This window comes from Haemorhous mexicanus, chromosome 6 (genome assembly GCF_027477595.1).
Source record: "Haemorhous mexicanus isolate bHaeMex1 chromosome 6, bHaeMex1.pri, whole genome shotgun sequence".
Lineage (NCBI taxonomy): Eukaryota > Metazoa > Chordata > Aves > Passeriformes > Fringillidae > Haemorhous > Haemorhous mexicanus.
Window position 1 is genome coordinate 10,580,723 of NC_082346.1, and position 15,540 is coordinate 10,596,262.

The 15,540-nt window shown below is 37.1% G+C and overlaps 1 protein-coding gene across 2 annotated transcripts in view; it reads right to left on the minus strand.

The window, feature by feature from the left end:
- LOC132328526 (golgin subfamily B member 1-like) overlaps positions 1-15,540 on the minus strand; it is a 34,269-nt gene that overhangs the window by 16,968 nt on the left and 1,761 nt on the right. For both annotated transcript variants that reach the window (XM_059848444.1, XM_059848443.1), the window contains exons 2-20: positions 14,729-14,786; positions 13,924-14,067; positions 13,046-13,192; positions 11,849-11,971; positions 11,111-11,278; positions 10,697-10,882; positions 10,302-10,424; positions 10,045-10,158; positions 9,605-9,926; positions 9,150-9,259; positions 8,651-8,768; positions 8,470-8,561; positions 7,843-7,993; positions 4,250-4,359; positions 3,355-3,445; positions 2,359-2,489; positions 1,099-1,208; positions 662-830; positions 140-244 (exon numbers count right to left, since the gene is read on the minus strand). In XM_059848444.1, the coding sequence (XP_059704427.1) occupies positions 140-244; positions 662-830; positions 1,099-1,208; positions 2,359-2,489; positions 3,355-3,445; positions 4,250-4,359; positions 7,843-7,993; positions 8,470-8,561; positions 8,651-8,768; positions 9,150-9,259; positions 9,605-9,926; positions 10,045-10,158; positions 10,302-10,424; positions 10,697-10,882; positions 11,111-11,278; positions 11,849-11,971; positions 13,046-13,192; positions 13,924-14,067; positions 14,729-14,773 (2,559 nt within the window). In that variant the 5' untranslated portion in view covers positions 14,774-14,786. The remainder of the gene's footprint in view (positions 1-139; positions 245-661; positions 831-1,098; positions 1,209-2,358; positions 2,490-3,354; positions 3,446-4,249; positions 4,360-7,842; positions 7,994-8,469; positions 8,562-8,650; positions 8,769-9,149; positions 9,260-9,604; positions 9,927-10,044; positions 10,159-10,301; positions 10,425-10,696; positions 10,883-11,110; positions 11,279-11,848; positions 11,972-13,045; positions 13,193-13,923; positions 14,068-14,728; positions 14,787-15,540) is intronic.

Below are 15,540 nucleotides of genomic sequence, written 5' to 3' on the forward strand. Positions count from 1 at the left end.
TTCTTTAGATTGTTTTAGCAAACAGAAAGCTCAGTGTATGAAATTTAAAGCAGCTCATGCTGCCACTTTTGCTGACATTTAAAAGGGCCATGAAAAATGAACACAGAATTTCTTCTCTTACATTATTTTTATAAATTACCTTTTCTTTCAGTGTAGCGACTCTTTCCGTGAGATCACTGATAGCTGTTTTCTGCTCAACATTCTCCACTTCATACACACTGCATTTCTTTAAGGCTTCATTCAGCTTAGCATTAAAAGTAAAAGTTCATGTGATAGAAATACACAGAATTCTATTAAAATTGTGATGTTACCAGTTATAATATTGAGTTTACACAACAGTGAAGTTTATACTTTTAAACTCATAAACAAAAACTTATCACCCCAGTAAAATGTAAATACTTTCATGCAAAGCTGTGTTGGGTCTAAGAAATCCTTACACCAAACTTAATGAATGAACAAAATGAAATTACTTAACTTAATTGTACTTACTTACAAAATTAAATTACTTAACAAACTTAATTAAATGAACAAAACTGTAAAGACAAAGTACAAACTTTCAGACTGGAAAAACAGCAATAATTCTGTTGGTACACAAATCAAAAGTTATGGTTAAAGCTCATCAGTTCTAATAAGCGAAATAGTAAGTATTATTTTAACTTACTTTTTGCTCAACATGCACAAACTTTTCCCCAAGCTCTTTGTTCAGAATATCCTTTTCTTGAAGCAGTTTCCTCAAAGTTTCAACTTGTTCCAGCTTTTCTGTCATGCTCGCCAGTTTTTGTTCTCTTTCTCCAAGTGAATTTTCAAGGAAACTATTTCTGTCACTCAATCTGAAAAGAAAATACATATTTAGACATTTTGAAAAAAAAGCTTGCGTTAAGTTTTCTAGACTTACTAACCCCAAACTAAGAGAACCATTATTTTTACACTTTCCACTTAAACTCCCCCAAGTATAAAAATAACACAACTGCAAAGAGAAACAAGAGCCAAGTAATTGTTTTTCCAAGAGTTTTGAGAGACTATACGCCTCATTAGAAGTTGAAGTTTAAAGCAGAGAAAGCCAGTGGTGTCTGGTGATGTAAAGAGCCTTGGTTTTACCCTTTAAGCTGCTCATTCAAGCCAGAGATCAGAATCTGATGCTTTTCCACATCGCGCATTTGTTGGTTGCGCAGTTGGGTGAGTTGAGTTTGCAAACGCTCATTTTCATTCTGCAACAAAGCAACGATGAAGAGCATTATCACACCTAGAGAAGCGTGAGAGAACTTCACTTTGTTCACACAGCTTTTTGGAGGTTTCAAACACAGCACAAATCTCCTACTCTAGTCAGATCCACTGCACCAAGTCAAAAATAAAACCACCAAAAGAAAAGAAAAAAGAAGTTGTACAACAGCAACCAACAACCAAAAGCAAAACACATCCAGAATCAACAGCAAGTAGGACAAACGCGGCAAACTTGTCACCATTCCTGAACAGAAGGTGGCATTTTGGAGGAGACAGAACACACCTGCACTGCCCTCAACAGCTGCCCTTCTTCCTCTACACCAAACGTTACCTGTATTGAAAGGCTTTGTTACAAGAGTCTCAATAATTAATGTAAGCTTGTCTCTCATCTTAAAACCAGTCATTCTTTTTTATACACATGCAACTCAAGAGATAAAGAACTATGAGTAATGCACCAAGAGTTTGATAACAAGATCAGTTGTGTCACTTAGTGAAAACATGGTTCCCAAATTACCACAGTAATTTGTCAGTCAGGCAATACTAAAAATTTCTTTTCCTTTTAAAAGAACTCTACTGTTCTTTGTGGGGCCTTCAGTGAATGGTTTTAAAATATAACTACGTGTCTAGCTAATATCTGGAGTTTAGATTGCATAGGTATTTATTTATATAGAATTATGGATCATTTTTATATAAGCAGTTTCTTCTCTAAAAATGTGTACATATATATATATATGAAAAATTAAATACACACACACTCTTACAGAAAAGAAACTTAAGAGATATACGGAGTGGGAAATTCAAATGAGTCATAACCAAATCCAATTGTGGCCTTTCTGGCAAAGACCTCCACAAAGAATTATGAAAATCATGTGGTCTTTTTACTAAGTTTCTAGAGCAAATAAAGCTTAATGCTAATCATAATTCTCCACATGTTGAACAAATGCAACAGGCTTCAGCCTCAAAGCATAATAATGTGCACACTCTCTGACAACACAATTATTGAGTGTAAATTGGGTTTCAGCCATTTTTTATCAGCTGCCAATTGATGGGTTTGGCTTACTGTAGGCTGTGATATAAAGAACATAAACTCAGAATGATTCTCTTGCATCATCAGGTTTACACAACTCCAAAGCTCACCTGGAGAGCCTCCATTCTACCTTGAAGCTGAAATCTGTCTTCCAAATCCTGACAACGCTCTTCCAGAAAAAGTATTTGTTCCTGCAGTTGGTTTCTTTCCAATTCCAGCTCTTCAACCACACTCCGTAAACCTACTCAGGTCAAAAAAGGAAAATTCTTTCAAGAGAAGTCCACCAAAATTCCCAAAGTCTAGAAATGGCTGCAACTCTTTATTCAAAGTTCTCATCAGTGTTAGGCACAAACAAATCTCACCCACTTCTAGTGGAAATGCCTGAGCTACATCCCCAAAATTTAGATGGCAAAAGTACTCTTAACAGTTGAAAACCAAAATAAGTTGCAGAGCTCATGAACTCAGAGGACCTAGCAGAAATATTTAAATATTGAGCCATCACTACTGTGGCTCAACCAATAGTGTGGCTCATTTTACATTAACCACAAATTGATCAGGTGCTTGCAGGATCATATATTAAGCAATTATTAATAAACTGGTCTGGACTGCAAGTGAGTCCATTCCATCTTAATGATAACATGTATTTGCAATCTTTACCACTGATATAAAGCCATCACCATTAAAAACTGAGAACTTATTTTTACATTAAACAGCAATGGAACGGAATTCTGGTTTGCAACATAACCGTGATATAAACTGAAACACATTCACAGGAACAACTCGTAACTTAAAACAAACACATGATCTTGCCACATGGGATATTTGATGGGCATCAAAGCTCATCCAATTCCAGTGCTCAGCCATATTGATGCTGTACTTGTAGGCCAGAACTAGGCAGTTCATCCAGCACGCACATGCTTGGAAACAAAAAGGAAGAAAACACAAGCCAAAAAAATCCAACAAAGATTAGAATACACCACAAATGGGCTGTTAGCTGAATTTTAAAACAAAAATAGACACAAAATGCAGATGCTGTGTGCATGCTTTCATCAACTGTCTAGTCGCTATCACACCTGCATTGGGTGAAGGGTACTCTGGCCACCAACCTCCCATGTTTTCTCCTTCAGCTGAGTCAGTGCTATCCAAGGTGACATTCAGTTCTTGGAAGCATTGTTTGCCATCGAAGGGGAATTCTTCCTACACAGAAAACATGAGAAGGAAGTTTAACTTAAAGAAGGAAACAAGCAGGGGTTAAGATAATTCAGCTACTAAAACCACAGTTTCAATCCAAAATCCCAAAACTCAGCACTGATTCGGGCACTTAAATGCAAGTATGTGGGATTGCTGTGAACTAGAGTGGCCTGCCCAGCTTCCAGATATTACTTCCAGAAAAGCCAAGTCTCCCACAGGTTTTTTAGGATACCTGCAAGCCTTTAAAAACACCCTTGGCTATCTGAGAAGCTAATGGATAACAATGTTTGGTTATCTTAATTAGTGTCCTGATTTCTGAAGTTAAGAGTTCTCTGAAGTATCAGTTAACTAATTATCTTCTTCCAACAGTCTGTTAATGAGACAATAACATCCTAATTCTTAAAAAAGTTACCATTTTTTCATGCAAGGTACACCACCACCTACCTAGAAATCCACCTGAATGTAGTGGCACTAATTATTCAGTAAAGCTCCACCAGCAAAGAGATTTGTAAAGATTTTATAGAAGCCAAAAACAGCCTTAACATCTGAAGCATGCACATGGCTTCAGGCATGGGAATTACTCCAGAGAAAACCTTGTGATTTTTCAGTGGAAAGGAGTATGAGGTGTGATGCCATTGGAATTTCTCATCTTCTGGCTATGCACATGATCATTAAATTTATCAATGTTTTCAGTTCCAACCTATGTTCTTAAGCTCCTACTGTTTTAAAGACTAAAGCACCACATAAATAACAGTACTTCCAACATTTTTATTAATAGGTAAAAATAAACTCACATCTCTTTGAACTTACCTGCAGCTTCCTGCTGGTCTGACTGCCTTTTCTTCTTGCCTGCTGCAGCCTGCCCATTCCTTGAACTGTGGCCAGTTCCTCCTCCAGCTCCTGCTGCCCTGAGACTATGGCTGGATCGGAGCAGCCAGGAAAGAACCAGTCATCCTCAATCAGTTTTGTGCCACAGGAAAGCATTTACATTTATATCAGACACTACTACGTGAAAAGAGACCAGGGACAGGGTGAAGTCCCTACAAATGACTGACTGGAACTAGATTACATATTAAAATCCACTGCATTCACCTTGTGATTTCCCTCCAACATTGCTATGTAGAACATAAAGTCTGAGTATCCCACTAAGAAGAAGCAAACCAAAGTCTAACTTCACTTCTTCATCAGCTCTAAAGGAAGACTTTACACAGGAGGGTGGAAAGGGTGAGGTTACACCATACTAAGAAGGAAAGCCAATCAATTAAAATGCCAAATTACATCTCAATTCAATTTCCCAGGTTCAAATATGTCTAATTTGTATGATAAAAACCACAGCTTTTTCAGCTGATGCCTTTTTAATCTCAACAATCACATTCATTTTTATAAAAAATTTAATTTCAGTTCAAGCTCTAAAGCCAGATCATTTGAGGAAGTCACAAGCACGTGTTACACTGGCATCAAACCATCTTATCATAAATTAGTAACATCATTCTTTTCAGGACAAATACAGAATCACTAGTAAATAAACACACTGAATAAACTGAGAAGATGAAAGCTTAGGTATGCATCCTGTTCATTGTTAGAAATGATTTGTCATCTGAAGTGCATTCCCATCTGTTTTGTGATACAACAAAACACGTTTGGGGTAAAGATTAGGAAACAACACGTTCCATGCAAAGCAGACACAACAGCACAGCCAGGGAAAGGGAGGGCAAGTAAAGGTGGCTCCATATTTGAACTGAAAGTTACATTAATTGGATCATTACAAATTTGGCTTTCAGTTTAACCACATGAATCCACAGTTGTCCTCACAGCACACAAAACTCAGAGAATTTATGTCAATGCATCTGTGAGGTCAACACCAGGAACTATTTGGAGATTCAGCCCTGCAAGGAATACCTTGCTTTCATTTGAGTTGGCCAAGGATTACTTATACCACAGATTTCCTTAACTCACAATTCCATAGCATCTGCTAGATTTAAATTCTTCCTGTAATATTCCAAAATTAGACCCCTAATGTCTTGTCAAAAAAGATTAGTGGGGAAAAAAGGTAAAGAAAAAAAAATGACCCTTTTCAAGTGGGATTGATAAATTGGATTATACTTCTGATTTCCATTACACTTTGGCTTCTTACACTGTCAATTCATAAGTGTTTTAAACACCCTTGTGCATTTTCTAGACTTTACTTTTTTTTTTTTTAATCATTATACACCCTTTTTCAAGGCTGTAAAATTAAATGCTGAATTTTGATATCAGGCCTTAAACCTCGATTGACCAGAACTGGGAGTTAAAGAATAAGATCCGTTCCAGGTAAAAATTTAACCCCTCCTCTGACACTGTAATATAGGAGCCCAACAAATTTAGGCTCCTAAGTATCTAATGATGAAAAAAACAATGAAATTACAAATGTCACAAGAATAATGGAAGGATAGAAACTGGATCTTTAGAATTATTTAGCACATTCAGACAAGTGATAAAACACTTCCAGCTAAATTGAGCTTTAAAGCTCAATTTAAATTGAGCTTTAAAGCTTTAAATTGCTTTAAGAACAATTAGTAAGTAAATACATTTTCTAATGTTTTACAGCAGCTTAGGAAGCTTTTCATTTGCAATTATCTAACATAAAAACCTGAAAAACTTCCCAGAACACCTTTTTTCAGATACGCACTGCATATAACAAATTACGATGTGTCTGTACTTCCCTGAGTCACTACTGATGCTACATATTACTTACATATGGCTTAAAATACTGGTAGATAATATTAAGGAATGTAAGTTCAGCAATTTATGGGATGGAATATTATTTTTTTTTAAATACTACTGAATTTCAGATCGTACTAAGAATTCTTATTTAGTCACAACCACTTGTGACAAGCCAAGAAATTTGTCTCTAGATAAAACATAAATATGGAGTCAGCTGTTACTACAGTGAAAAAAAGAAGATGACTTTATTGATATAAAAGAAGAAACAGGTAGTGCAAGGCAGGAGAAACTCAAGTTAAAACCCAGCAGTTGTTACACATATTGCTAAAATCCACAAACCATCAATGGCAGACCTTGCAAGGTACTGTTGGCAATTTTCTCCACAAGAAGCAAGAGCAGGAGAAATCAGCAACAGTACACTGCAGAGGGCCATTGCTGCAGGAACCTGCATGCACAAAACTGATGGGAAACTGTTCTCCCTGGCTGCCCAGATCGCAGTGGAGGGTAGGAGTGGAGGGGGAAGGGACGCTCAGGGCTCACCAGGTGGAACGGCAGGAAAAAAAGAAACAGAAAGATCATGCTATTCCCAAGGGGAAAAAAAAATGCAAAATTAAACCTGGACTGAGGCAGAGGAAATTTTACAAGTGTTATTAATATTGCATGTGGCTCTGTGGCCAGCACAAATGTGCTAACAGGTGGATTTGGTGGAGGGGTATTATTCCCTCTCAATACCAAAGCATAAATCCTTCAAAGAGAAGAGACGTGATCCTTAAAACATTTCTGTGCTTACACACTGAACTTTCAAATGGATCATGGAAATGAAAAATAATTTAGCTGCAGATTGAAAAGAGAAGGCTCAAATTAACTAACTGGATTAATTATGATGGGAGGTCCTGTGTATTAAAGCCGGCCTTATTCCCCACGCAGTTAACTAAGGGGACAAAAATGGTCATTTAGTTCAGATGGCATGGGAAGAGCAGTAAAAGCTATCTAAAATTTAACAAGACTTTCATAAGTTTTAATAGAAGCTACTTCAGTTTCTCATCAGCTGACTAATTAATAATTTAGCAAGCTCTAAAACCTGACATTACTTGAAATGCTATTTTCTGTAGGTAATTTGATATTTTAACCACCTCCAAGCCACTGCCAGTGAGCATTACTCACCTGGTCTATACAAGTGGCAACTACTAACAGATCACTAAATATCCTAAAGAGAATTAATGAGAAATTTCCTAAAGAGAAACTCCACGTCAGCTACATTTTGCTTAAGTACCACCTTCATTCCTCTAATTCAAACCAACACTACAGTCCTCCACACTTTCACCAGTTCTCTATGCAGGCAGCTTTAATATTTCAATGGGGAACTATTTATCATTGATAAAATATATTTTTTTTATCATTTTTATCATATGCAGACAATAAGCCTGTCAAGCAGTCTTACAAAGCAGCAGCTCAAATGGCAAACAGAACAGCACATCTACTTAATAAAAATTATATAAAACAAGATGAATATATGAAAAACAAACTTGAGGGAATAGGAAAAAGCAGAAATTGCAAATTTCAGCAACTTCACTAACTATACATATTTTATGACTACAGAAATGAGTCATGGTGGTGTGCTATCAATTCGGTCTGAAGCACAACAGACAGACACAGATCTATAAAAACAGGATTGTTGTACTGGAAATAAAATAATTCACCTTCTCTGTCCTCCTCAATCTGAGCCATTCTCAAGGCCATGGCAGATTTCTCTTCTCGGACTTGATCCCGGGACTCCTCTGACTCTGGGACATTTTCCTGCCATTCTAAGAGCTGATTCTGCAGTTCATCCACACTACCTGATTCACTGGCCTAACAAGAGAAAGTCTGTGTTAAAATAAATTTACCACACCTCTGCAAATGTAAATACATTTTAAGTTGGCAAACCACAATAATTCACAATTTAACTTAAATAAAAATCTATGAAATTGGTAAATGAAGATTGTAGATATTGTAGATTATGTGAAAAACAAGTCCTGCGAATCCATAAAGTATTAAAAATATTTTGTCTACAAAATAACAGCCACACTTTGACAACTCACGTTAAACATAACTAAATAAACAACAAACTACTTGGAAAAATGTAATTTAAAGTGTGTGCAAAGTAGGTAGAAATCAATCCTTTTGAGCAATTCAAAACCTGTCATTGTGTTCTCCAACTGAATAGCCACTGACAATTCCATCTATCAATAAATGAATTCTCAGCTCCAAAATCCAGCTGACACACTTTTCAAAGTCTAATTAGCACCATTAATCAGTAACTCATGCAAATCAATTTTAAAGTCAACCTGTGAAGCTGCTCTCTTTGTAACTTGGTCGAGATCAGCCTGCAGCTTCCTCTGCTGCTCTTCATAGAGCTCAAGCTTTTTCAGCAGTTCTTCTACAAAAACATAAATATGGTTCATGAGGTCAAAAATAATTTATTTTAGTCTCTTTACTTTGGATCATCTGCAAAAGATTTTCTTTTACCATTTTGAGTTCCAATTTCATGCAATGACTGCAGTTTTGACTGTAGTTCTTCATTTTCAACTTCTAATTCTGACACACGATTGTTTAAGGCAGACACATCACTGTTTTTTGAGGAAAACTGAAAGAAAATACAGTTATGGGGTTTCAAACAGCAAAATCACAGCAAAGTCTTTTTTTTTTTTTTTTTATTCTTTAGTAGTATCTAGAATAGCTGTTTTTCTAATATTTAAAGTGCATACAGCAGCTCTCTCTAACAAATTTACTCCTGAATGCTGGTAACGCATTTGTACTATTTTTTATTTAAACTACATCTTGTATCAACACTTTATGTCCATTCCATTTTCATACCTTAATTCAGGTTTGAATAAAATTAAAAATAATTTACCTTAAAGTAAACTATTTTGATATTCTACTTATGCCACAGTTTACTTCTTCCCAATCAAAACTCCAAGCACAGCTGGAGCAAGACACAGAGCCTTAAACACAAAGCTACACATACATTTTTCAGTTCATCCTCCAGCTGTTTGATTCTTGATTTGGACCAAGCCTTCATTTTCAAAAACTTGGCTTCAGATTTGCTGGCCTCTTCTGTTTTCAATTTCACTTGGACTAAGAAACAAGAAGCAGGAATTATTTAAAACTGTAGAGATTATTAATATAAACCTCGTGTGTAACTCCTTTAGCAACTGGAAGTTACACACACAAGACAACAGCATTTACAGAAAAACGTAAGAATCAGACACAGTGACAAATTTACAGCTCATGTGACTGTCTTGGTAATCCTCTAACCCTCATTATTATAGTACTTGATCCCTTTAATTACTGTGGCAGTAACATTCCATCGAATTTCATGTAGTTCTAATTGCAGTGAGTATCAAATTGGTTCAAAACACGTCGAAGTCTGGGGCAAAGAAACCTTTAATACTGTCAGTGACAACTGTTTAAATAGGATACCTTCCAATTCTTCCATCTTCCCTTTGGTTATAGATTCCAGATCTTTGACTTCTTTGGAGTTACTCTGTCCACCAGCACTTAACTCTGCCACTTGTTTCTGAAGCTGAACCAGGGCCTGGTCTTTCTCATGTAGCTCAGTTTCGTGTTTCTCTTGAATATCATGCAGTTCAGCATTGTATTTCGCCTTAACTTTTGTCATTTCAAGCTCATGTTTCTCCATCATGTCCTTTAATTGGGCTCTCATTACATGTTTCTCAGCATCCAGTTTAGACTGGAGGTTTTCTTTTTCAGACAGAAGACGTTTCAGGTTTTCATTAATCTCCTGTTTAAAAAAAAAAAAAAAAAAACCAGCACAAAAAACATTTATAATTTCATTGCAAAGTATTTTTCCTACCATTGTCAAACATTACACCTGTACTCCTACTTATGGCACTTCTTACTTTCAACTGCTGGTCCTTGGCATCCAGCTCCTTTTGCAAGACATCAATCACCTGTGTCCTTCCCAGCATGACTTCTTCTTTTTCATGGAGCTTCTGTTTCAAAGCCTTTAGTAGCTACCAAAAATAAAAAGTTAAATAATCAAGCAATCTATAAAAGACTTATTTTTATTCTCCCAACCAGACATTTGAACTGTGTCACAGAGTTTAGTAATTACATGACTCCCAATTCAAGCTGCTGAGTTTCCAGAGCAACATACCTGTTCTAGGTCAGCACTTGCATCAGATTTAGCAGCTAATCTAAAAAGCTCCTGTTCATGTTTTTCTCTCTGTGCTTCCAGCTCCTTTTCCTTTTCCTGAACAATATTTTGAAACAGACGTATCTAAAACCAAAAAGAAAATAAATATGAAACCAGTCCACAAAAACCACACTGAACTGTCTAACTAAAGGTACAGAAAGATAATGGATTCCAAATTAAGTCTGAATTTTGTTTCCAGTAACATTAAATACACTAATTAGTTACTTATGTTTATTCCTAGCAAGTTCTAACAATTAAGCCCAAATGGCAGCCTCCTCCTCAAACACCTGTATTCTACTTTTCCTAAGAACTGGATATCCTGCATTTTGGAATTTTGGAATCCTGCATTTACTTACATTTTCCATGTATTTAGCTTCTTTTCCTTGGAAATGTTCTCTTTCCTTGCTTTGAATGTTTTTCAGACTCTCAATCTGCTCCTGGAACAAGCTGCATTTTTCCTCACTGTCTCCCACCTTCTTGGTAAGGTTCTGCACCAGAATCTCCATGCTTTGCAGTGATGACTCTTTAGCTGCCAGCTGGTTCTTTACAATGCAAACGAAAAGACAATTAGCAGAAAAATGATACAGCAAATCATGAAGCCTCTCCCTGGTAAGAACAAAATAAGCAAGTAAATATATATAAATTAAGATAGTCAATAAAGAAGTTTTAGTCACATGAATTAACTGTATTTCAGAGAGAGACTGACTACATAATATATCACAATTTCTTGAAAGCTCGACAGAGATTTTATAACTGAGCCACTAATATACCTTCAATTCTTCATTGGGCAGGAAGATTTCATTGGCAGCATCACTGGATCCACAGGCCACCTGCAAATCCCTGATGTAAGCATCCCTTTCAGCCAGCCTCTTCTCCTTCTCTGCCAGCATGGCATCCATGTCAGCCCCACGGCCACGCTGCGCCTCCAGCTCAGCATCCTGAGGTGAAAAGGCAGAATTGTTTGTGCTCAGTGCTTCCATCTCCAGCACAGAAGAATGGCCTGCATCATTTCCTTACTGCCTGTGTTAGAGTACTCCAAAAATTACAATCAGATGTGTAACTGGTTCTGTTTGAAATGTAATCATTATTTACTGAACCTTTCTCTCTCAAACTCTGCAGCATTCCCATTCCTGCCACCATCCCCAGGGAAGTTATGTCCACAAAACACCACAACATGAAATCTGCCCTTGCTTACATTTCCTCCTGTTATGACCTATTTTTTCAATGAGGAAAACTGAAACAAACCAGTACTTTTGTTCAAAAGCAAGATTTAAATACAACATTGACCCAGAGAGCTCATCTTCGTGTATCCTTCTCCATTCATCCAGGATTCCCTGCTCACTGAAGGCACAATGACAGAATTCCCACTGCCCTGTAACATAACAATTCAACAGAAAACTCCCAGAATGGCTGTTCAGTACCACAGAATTAAATGTGTACTTAAATAAACATATTCAAACATAATCCTACACCATAAAGGTAAAGAGTCATGTTATACAAAACATCACCTTTTTCTGTAACTCTTCATTTTTTTGTGTGATCTGGGATTCCAGCTCTTCAATTCTCCTTCTCAGCACTAATATTTTCCCTCTATTTGCTGCAGCATTTTCCTGGTCTCCATCCTTTGATGCCTGCAAAAACAGGGAGGTTTGCATTGAACAGGCAACTCCTGAATTCTTTACCTCTACTTAGTCTGATAATATTGGTGAAAAAAGCAGACTTTACTCACAGACTCTGTTTCAGTTCTCTTCTGTACTTCATATTCCATGTAGAAGCTGGCACAGAGTTTGTATTAAGCTTATAAAAGTCTTTGTATTTAAATTATTCACTATAATTATGGCTAAAAAGTGGACTGGAATGCGCAGCAAGGAGATTCACTTCCTCTGGCAATTAAAACTCAATCTGGCAAGTATAGTTCATACATATCAGAGGGAAAACAGGACTACTGGGGGAAAAAAATGTAAATTCAACCATTCCTAAGCATGTTTTTAATCAGAATTTTCCCAGTTGTAATTGCTGTTTTGTAGAAATTATCTGCCATTACAAGGAATCAATTTCTAAGCAAGTTTTGTCAGCCAAAAAAAAGATCAGAAGAATAAACAGTTACTGTACATTTTTGTGGAAAACTAGGGACTGCAACAAACTGATTGTTACCTTTCCCTTCCAGCACAGCTTTAAAATACAAATTTCCCTGAAAAAATAAAGCCTCACTAAAGTTATTTTAGAAGCTATATGAAGACCTACTCTGAAGAAATACAAGTCTACATGCACAACTGTGTTACTACAAACAGATCTGAGACTCTCTTGTTAACAGTAAAACAACTGTCACTTTCCAGCACCTAATTTACATTTTGGTAGTAAGGACAGTTATACATTCCCTAAGGAACAAGACAGGTTTTGTTTTCATTTCTTCTCCAAACCTTATCTGCCTGATTTACATGTGTCAAAACTTTGAGTTGCTAATAGGATGAAGGAGTGAGAAATTTTTACTAAAACAATTTGAAGGGAATGTGCAATTTTCCAGATTTCTATTGAAAAATTAAAGATTTAAATAGAAACACAGATGAATTGACAGAACCCACTCAGTCTACCTTATCCTAACCTGACTCAGCCCAAAATTTTAATTTCCCCATTGAGTCCAGCATGGAAAATAGCCTACAGCACCACAGAAATTGTATCTGCTTTCAAATATCAGAACACCTTACCTTTTTTGGTTCTGCTTTGGCCTCTAAGCCTCCTGCCACTGGTAACTGCTTCTTAAGTTCTTCCAGCTGTGAGGTTAATGATGCAACCTTGGCTTTGTTCTGCAGCTTCAGCTTGGAAAGTTTGGCATCAGCAGATTCCTTCTCCTCCTACAAACATCAAAGTCATGACAGACTAAATTAGCTACACGGACAACTGCCTCCTTCAATTCTTCCATTAAAAAAAAAATGAGAGAGGGAGAAATCTGAAGGGATTAACAAAAAATGTAATGTCTCTTCCCTGAAGAGACATTACAATGTTTCATTTTCATTATTTAAATATTCTCTTATTTATCTAAACTTTCTGCACATGGTGATTATTACTATACAGAATTCAAAACCTTATTATATACATTTCCCTATTTTTTTCATAGCAATACAAATTCTAGGCTTGACTTTTTAATGAGAAGAATTTTTTCATAAAATACAAAAAGACAGACACCTTCATTATGTCTAAAGTGTAAAATCTGATTTCTTTTTTTTTTAGAGAACTCGATATACAATGAGTTTTAAAAGATGCAGTATTTTAACACCTGGCTGTTCATAGCCACAGATAGAAAGGGCAGAAAGAAATCTCTCCTAGGAAGAGATCAACCTTACAACTTTTTTAAAAAGAGTAACAAGGCCCAAAAAAAGCCTTCAGGATATTAGATATAAATTCCTTCCAGCTCAGTCCTGGAACAGAACACATGCTGGGAACAAGCAGCAATGTCCAGAGCCCAGAATAGCTCCTTGTCACCATCCCAGAGCTGCTGTAACAGACCAGAAGCTTGCAAAACATGACAAAAAGGACTGAAGGGGGATTTTAAACAATGGTTATGACATGAACACATGCTCAGTACCTTTAACTGAAGATCTTTGCTCCGGAGCTCAGCATCCTTCTCCCTGACAAGCTCCTTGAGCTGTGCCAGCAGCTGCTCAGTGCTCGTCAGCTGCTCCGTCAGATCCGTCACCGCCGTGCTTCCCACATCCCCAGAGGCTGCAGCCTGCGGAGACCCAGGGAATGCTCAGCCTGGGGAGATCCAGGGTGCCTCCCAAAAGCCAAATGGGGCACACTGCACTGCTCCTCACATGCCTGCACTTCGTGTCCCACTTCATTACAACGGTCAGCAAATGCAATGCTAAAGCTTCCAGGGGTTATATATACTTATAGTAGGCTGGTTTTACCAGGCCTCGTGGAATTCTAAACCTTAAGAGCTGCTTTAGCAATATTGGCTTGAAATACAGCAAAACCATCCAAGCACTCTAGGTATGAACACCTGAACTTCCTCATTCCCTTGATTTGTGTTGTGACAGCCAGCAGTGCTGCTAAGTAAAATAAATACCCATAAAATATTGATATTGAACCTACTCTACCCAAAGATACCCTGAGGATGGAGCTTATGTAACTCCTATGGATGTTTCCTTAAGGCAGGATAAGCAGAGTGAGGACAAACACAACAGCTGTGGAAGGCACAAGAGATTAAACATCAAGGAGATAAGAAACAAGGACACAACACGACTTTTAGAGTCCTAGAACAATCATGGTAAAACTAGTCAAACAACTGCTTTATAAAAGGGAAAATACATATAGTTAGTGTATAAAAAATGAAAGATTTTCTGTGTCAGAGAGTCTTAAAAGGATATTAATAGTAATTCAATACTTACTGCTGTTTTGGAAGGAGAATCATCTCCACTACCCCATTTCCACATAGTTCCACGATGGCTACGGAAAAATAAATGAAATAATACCACAGTAAGTATCAGGGACTCAAACAACTGTAATTAATTCATACTTTTATGTATCTCCTTGTGAAATGCTTGAGAGTGATTTGCTCAGTTCTGACAGCACCTCTGATCTCCACTATACCACCAGTTGTTGAGAAGTAACACTTTTCATTATGTACAAAATATGCATAACGTGCCTTTTCTAAAAACTGCCAGTCAGTAAAATGCCAATACTTCCAAAAATAATCCAGAGAAGTCTTTAAAGAGTAAATGCCAAGAAGTATTATTCTGCACAGCTGTCTCTCCAACATATAAACAGAAGACACAAACCACATATAGTTTGCTAATATTTAACCTGACCTTAAACACTGCACTGCCTGTCACTGCAGGAAAGCAGGGATTACATTGACACAGATTTCTAAAAAAAAAATCACACATTGAGGCTAAAACCATTAAATAACATCAAACTGCTTGAATTGCTGTGACTGCTGCCTATCTGAAAAGTACAACCAGCACTGCACCTGCTCAGTAATTGTCACTCTCAATTAGCAACACCCAGAGGAAAATCATGTGTCCTTCCCATTCTTATTACAGACTTGTGAACCACACATCCACAGAGCAGGGCTGAGTTTGGAAAGCAGGTCATAGTAAGCACTAGCACACAGCTTATCTTTGAAAGAATGCAGCCTGATAGCAGAGGCTGCCTTTAAAGCAGTTCATCACTCCAAAGCTGAATCCAGGAATCACAGACT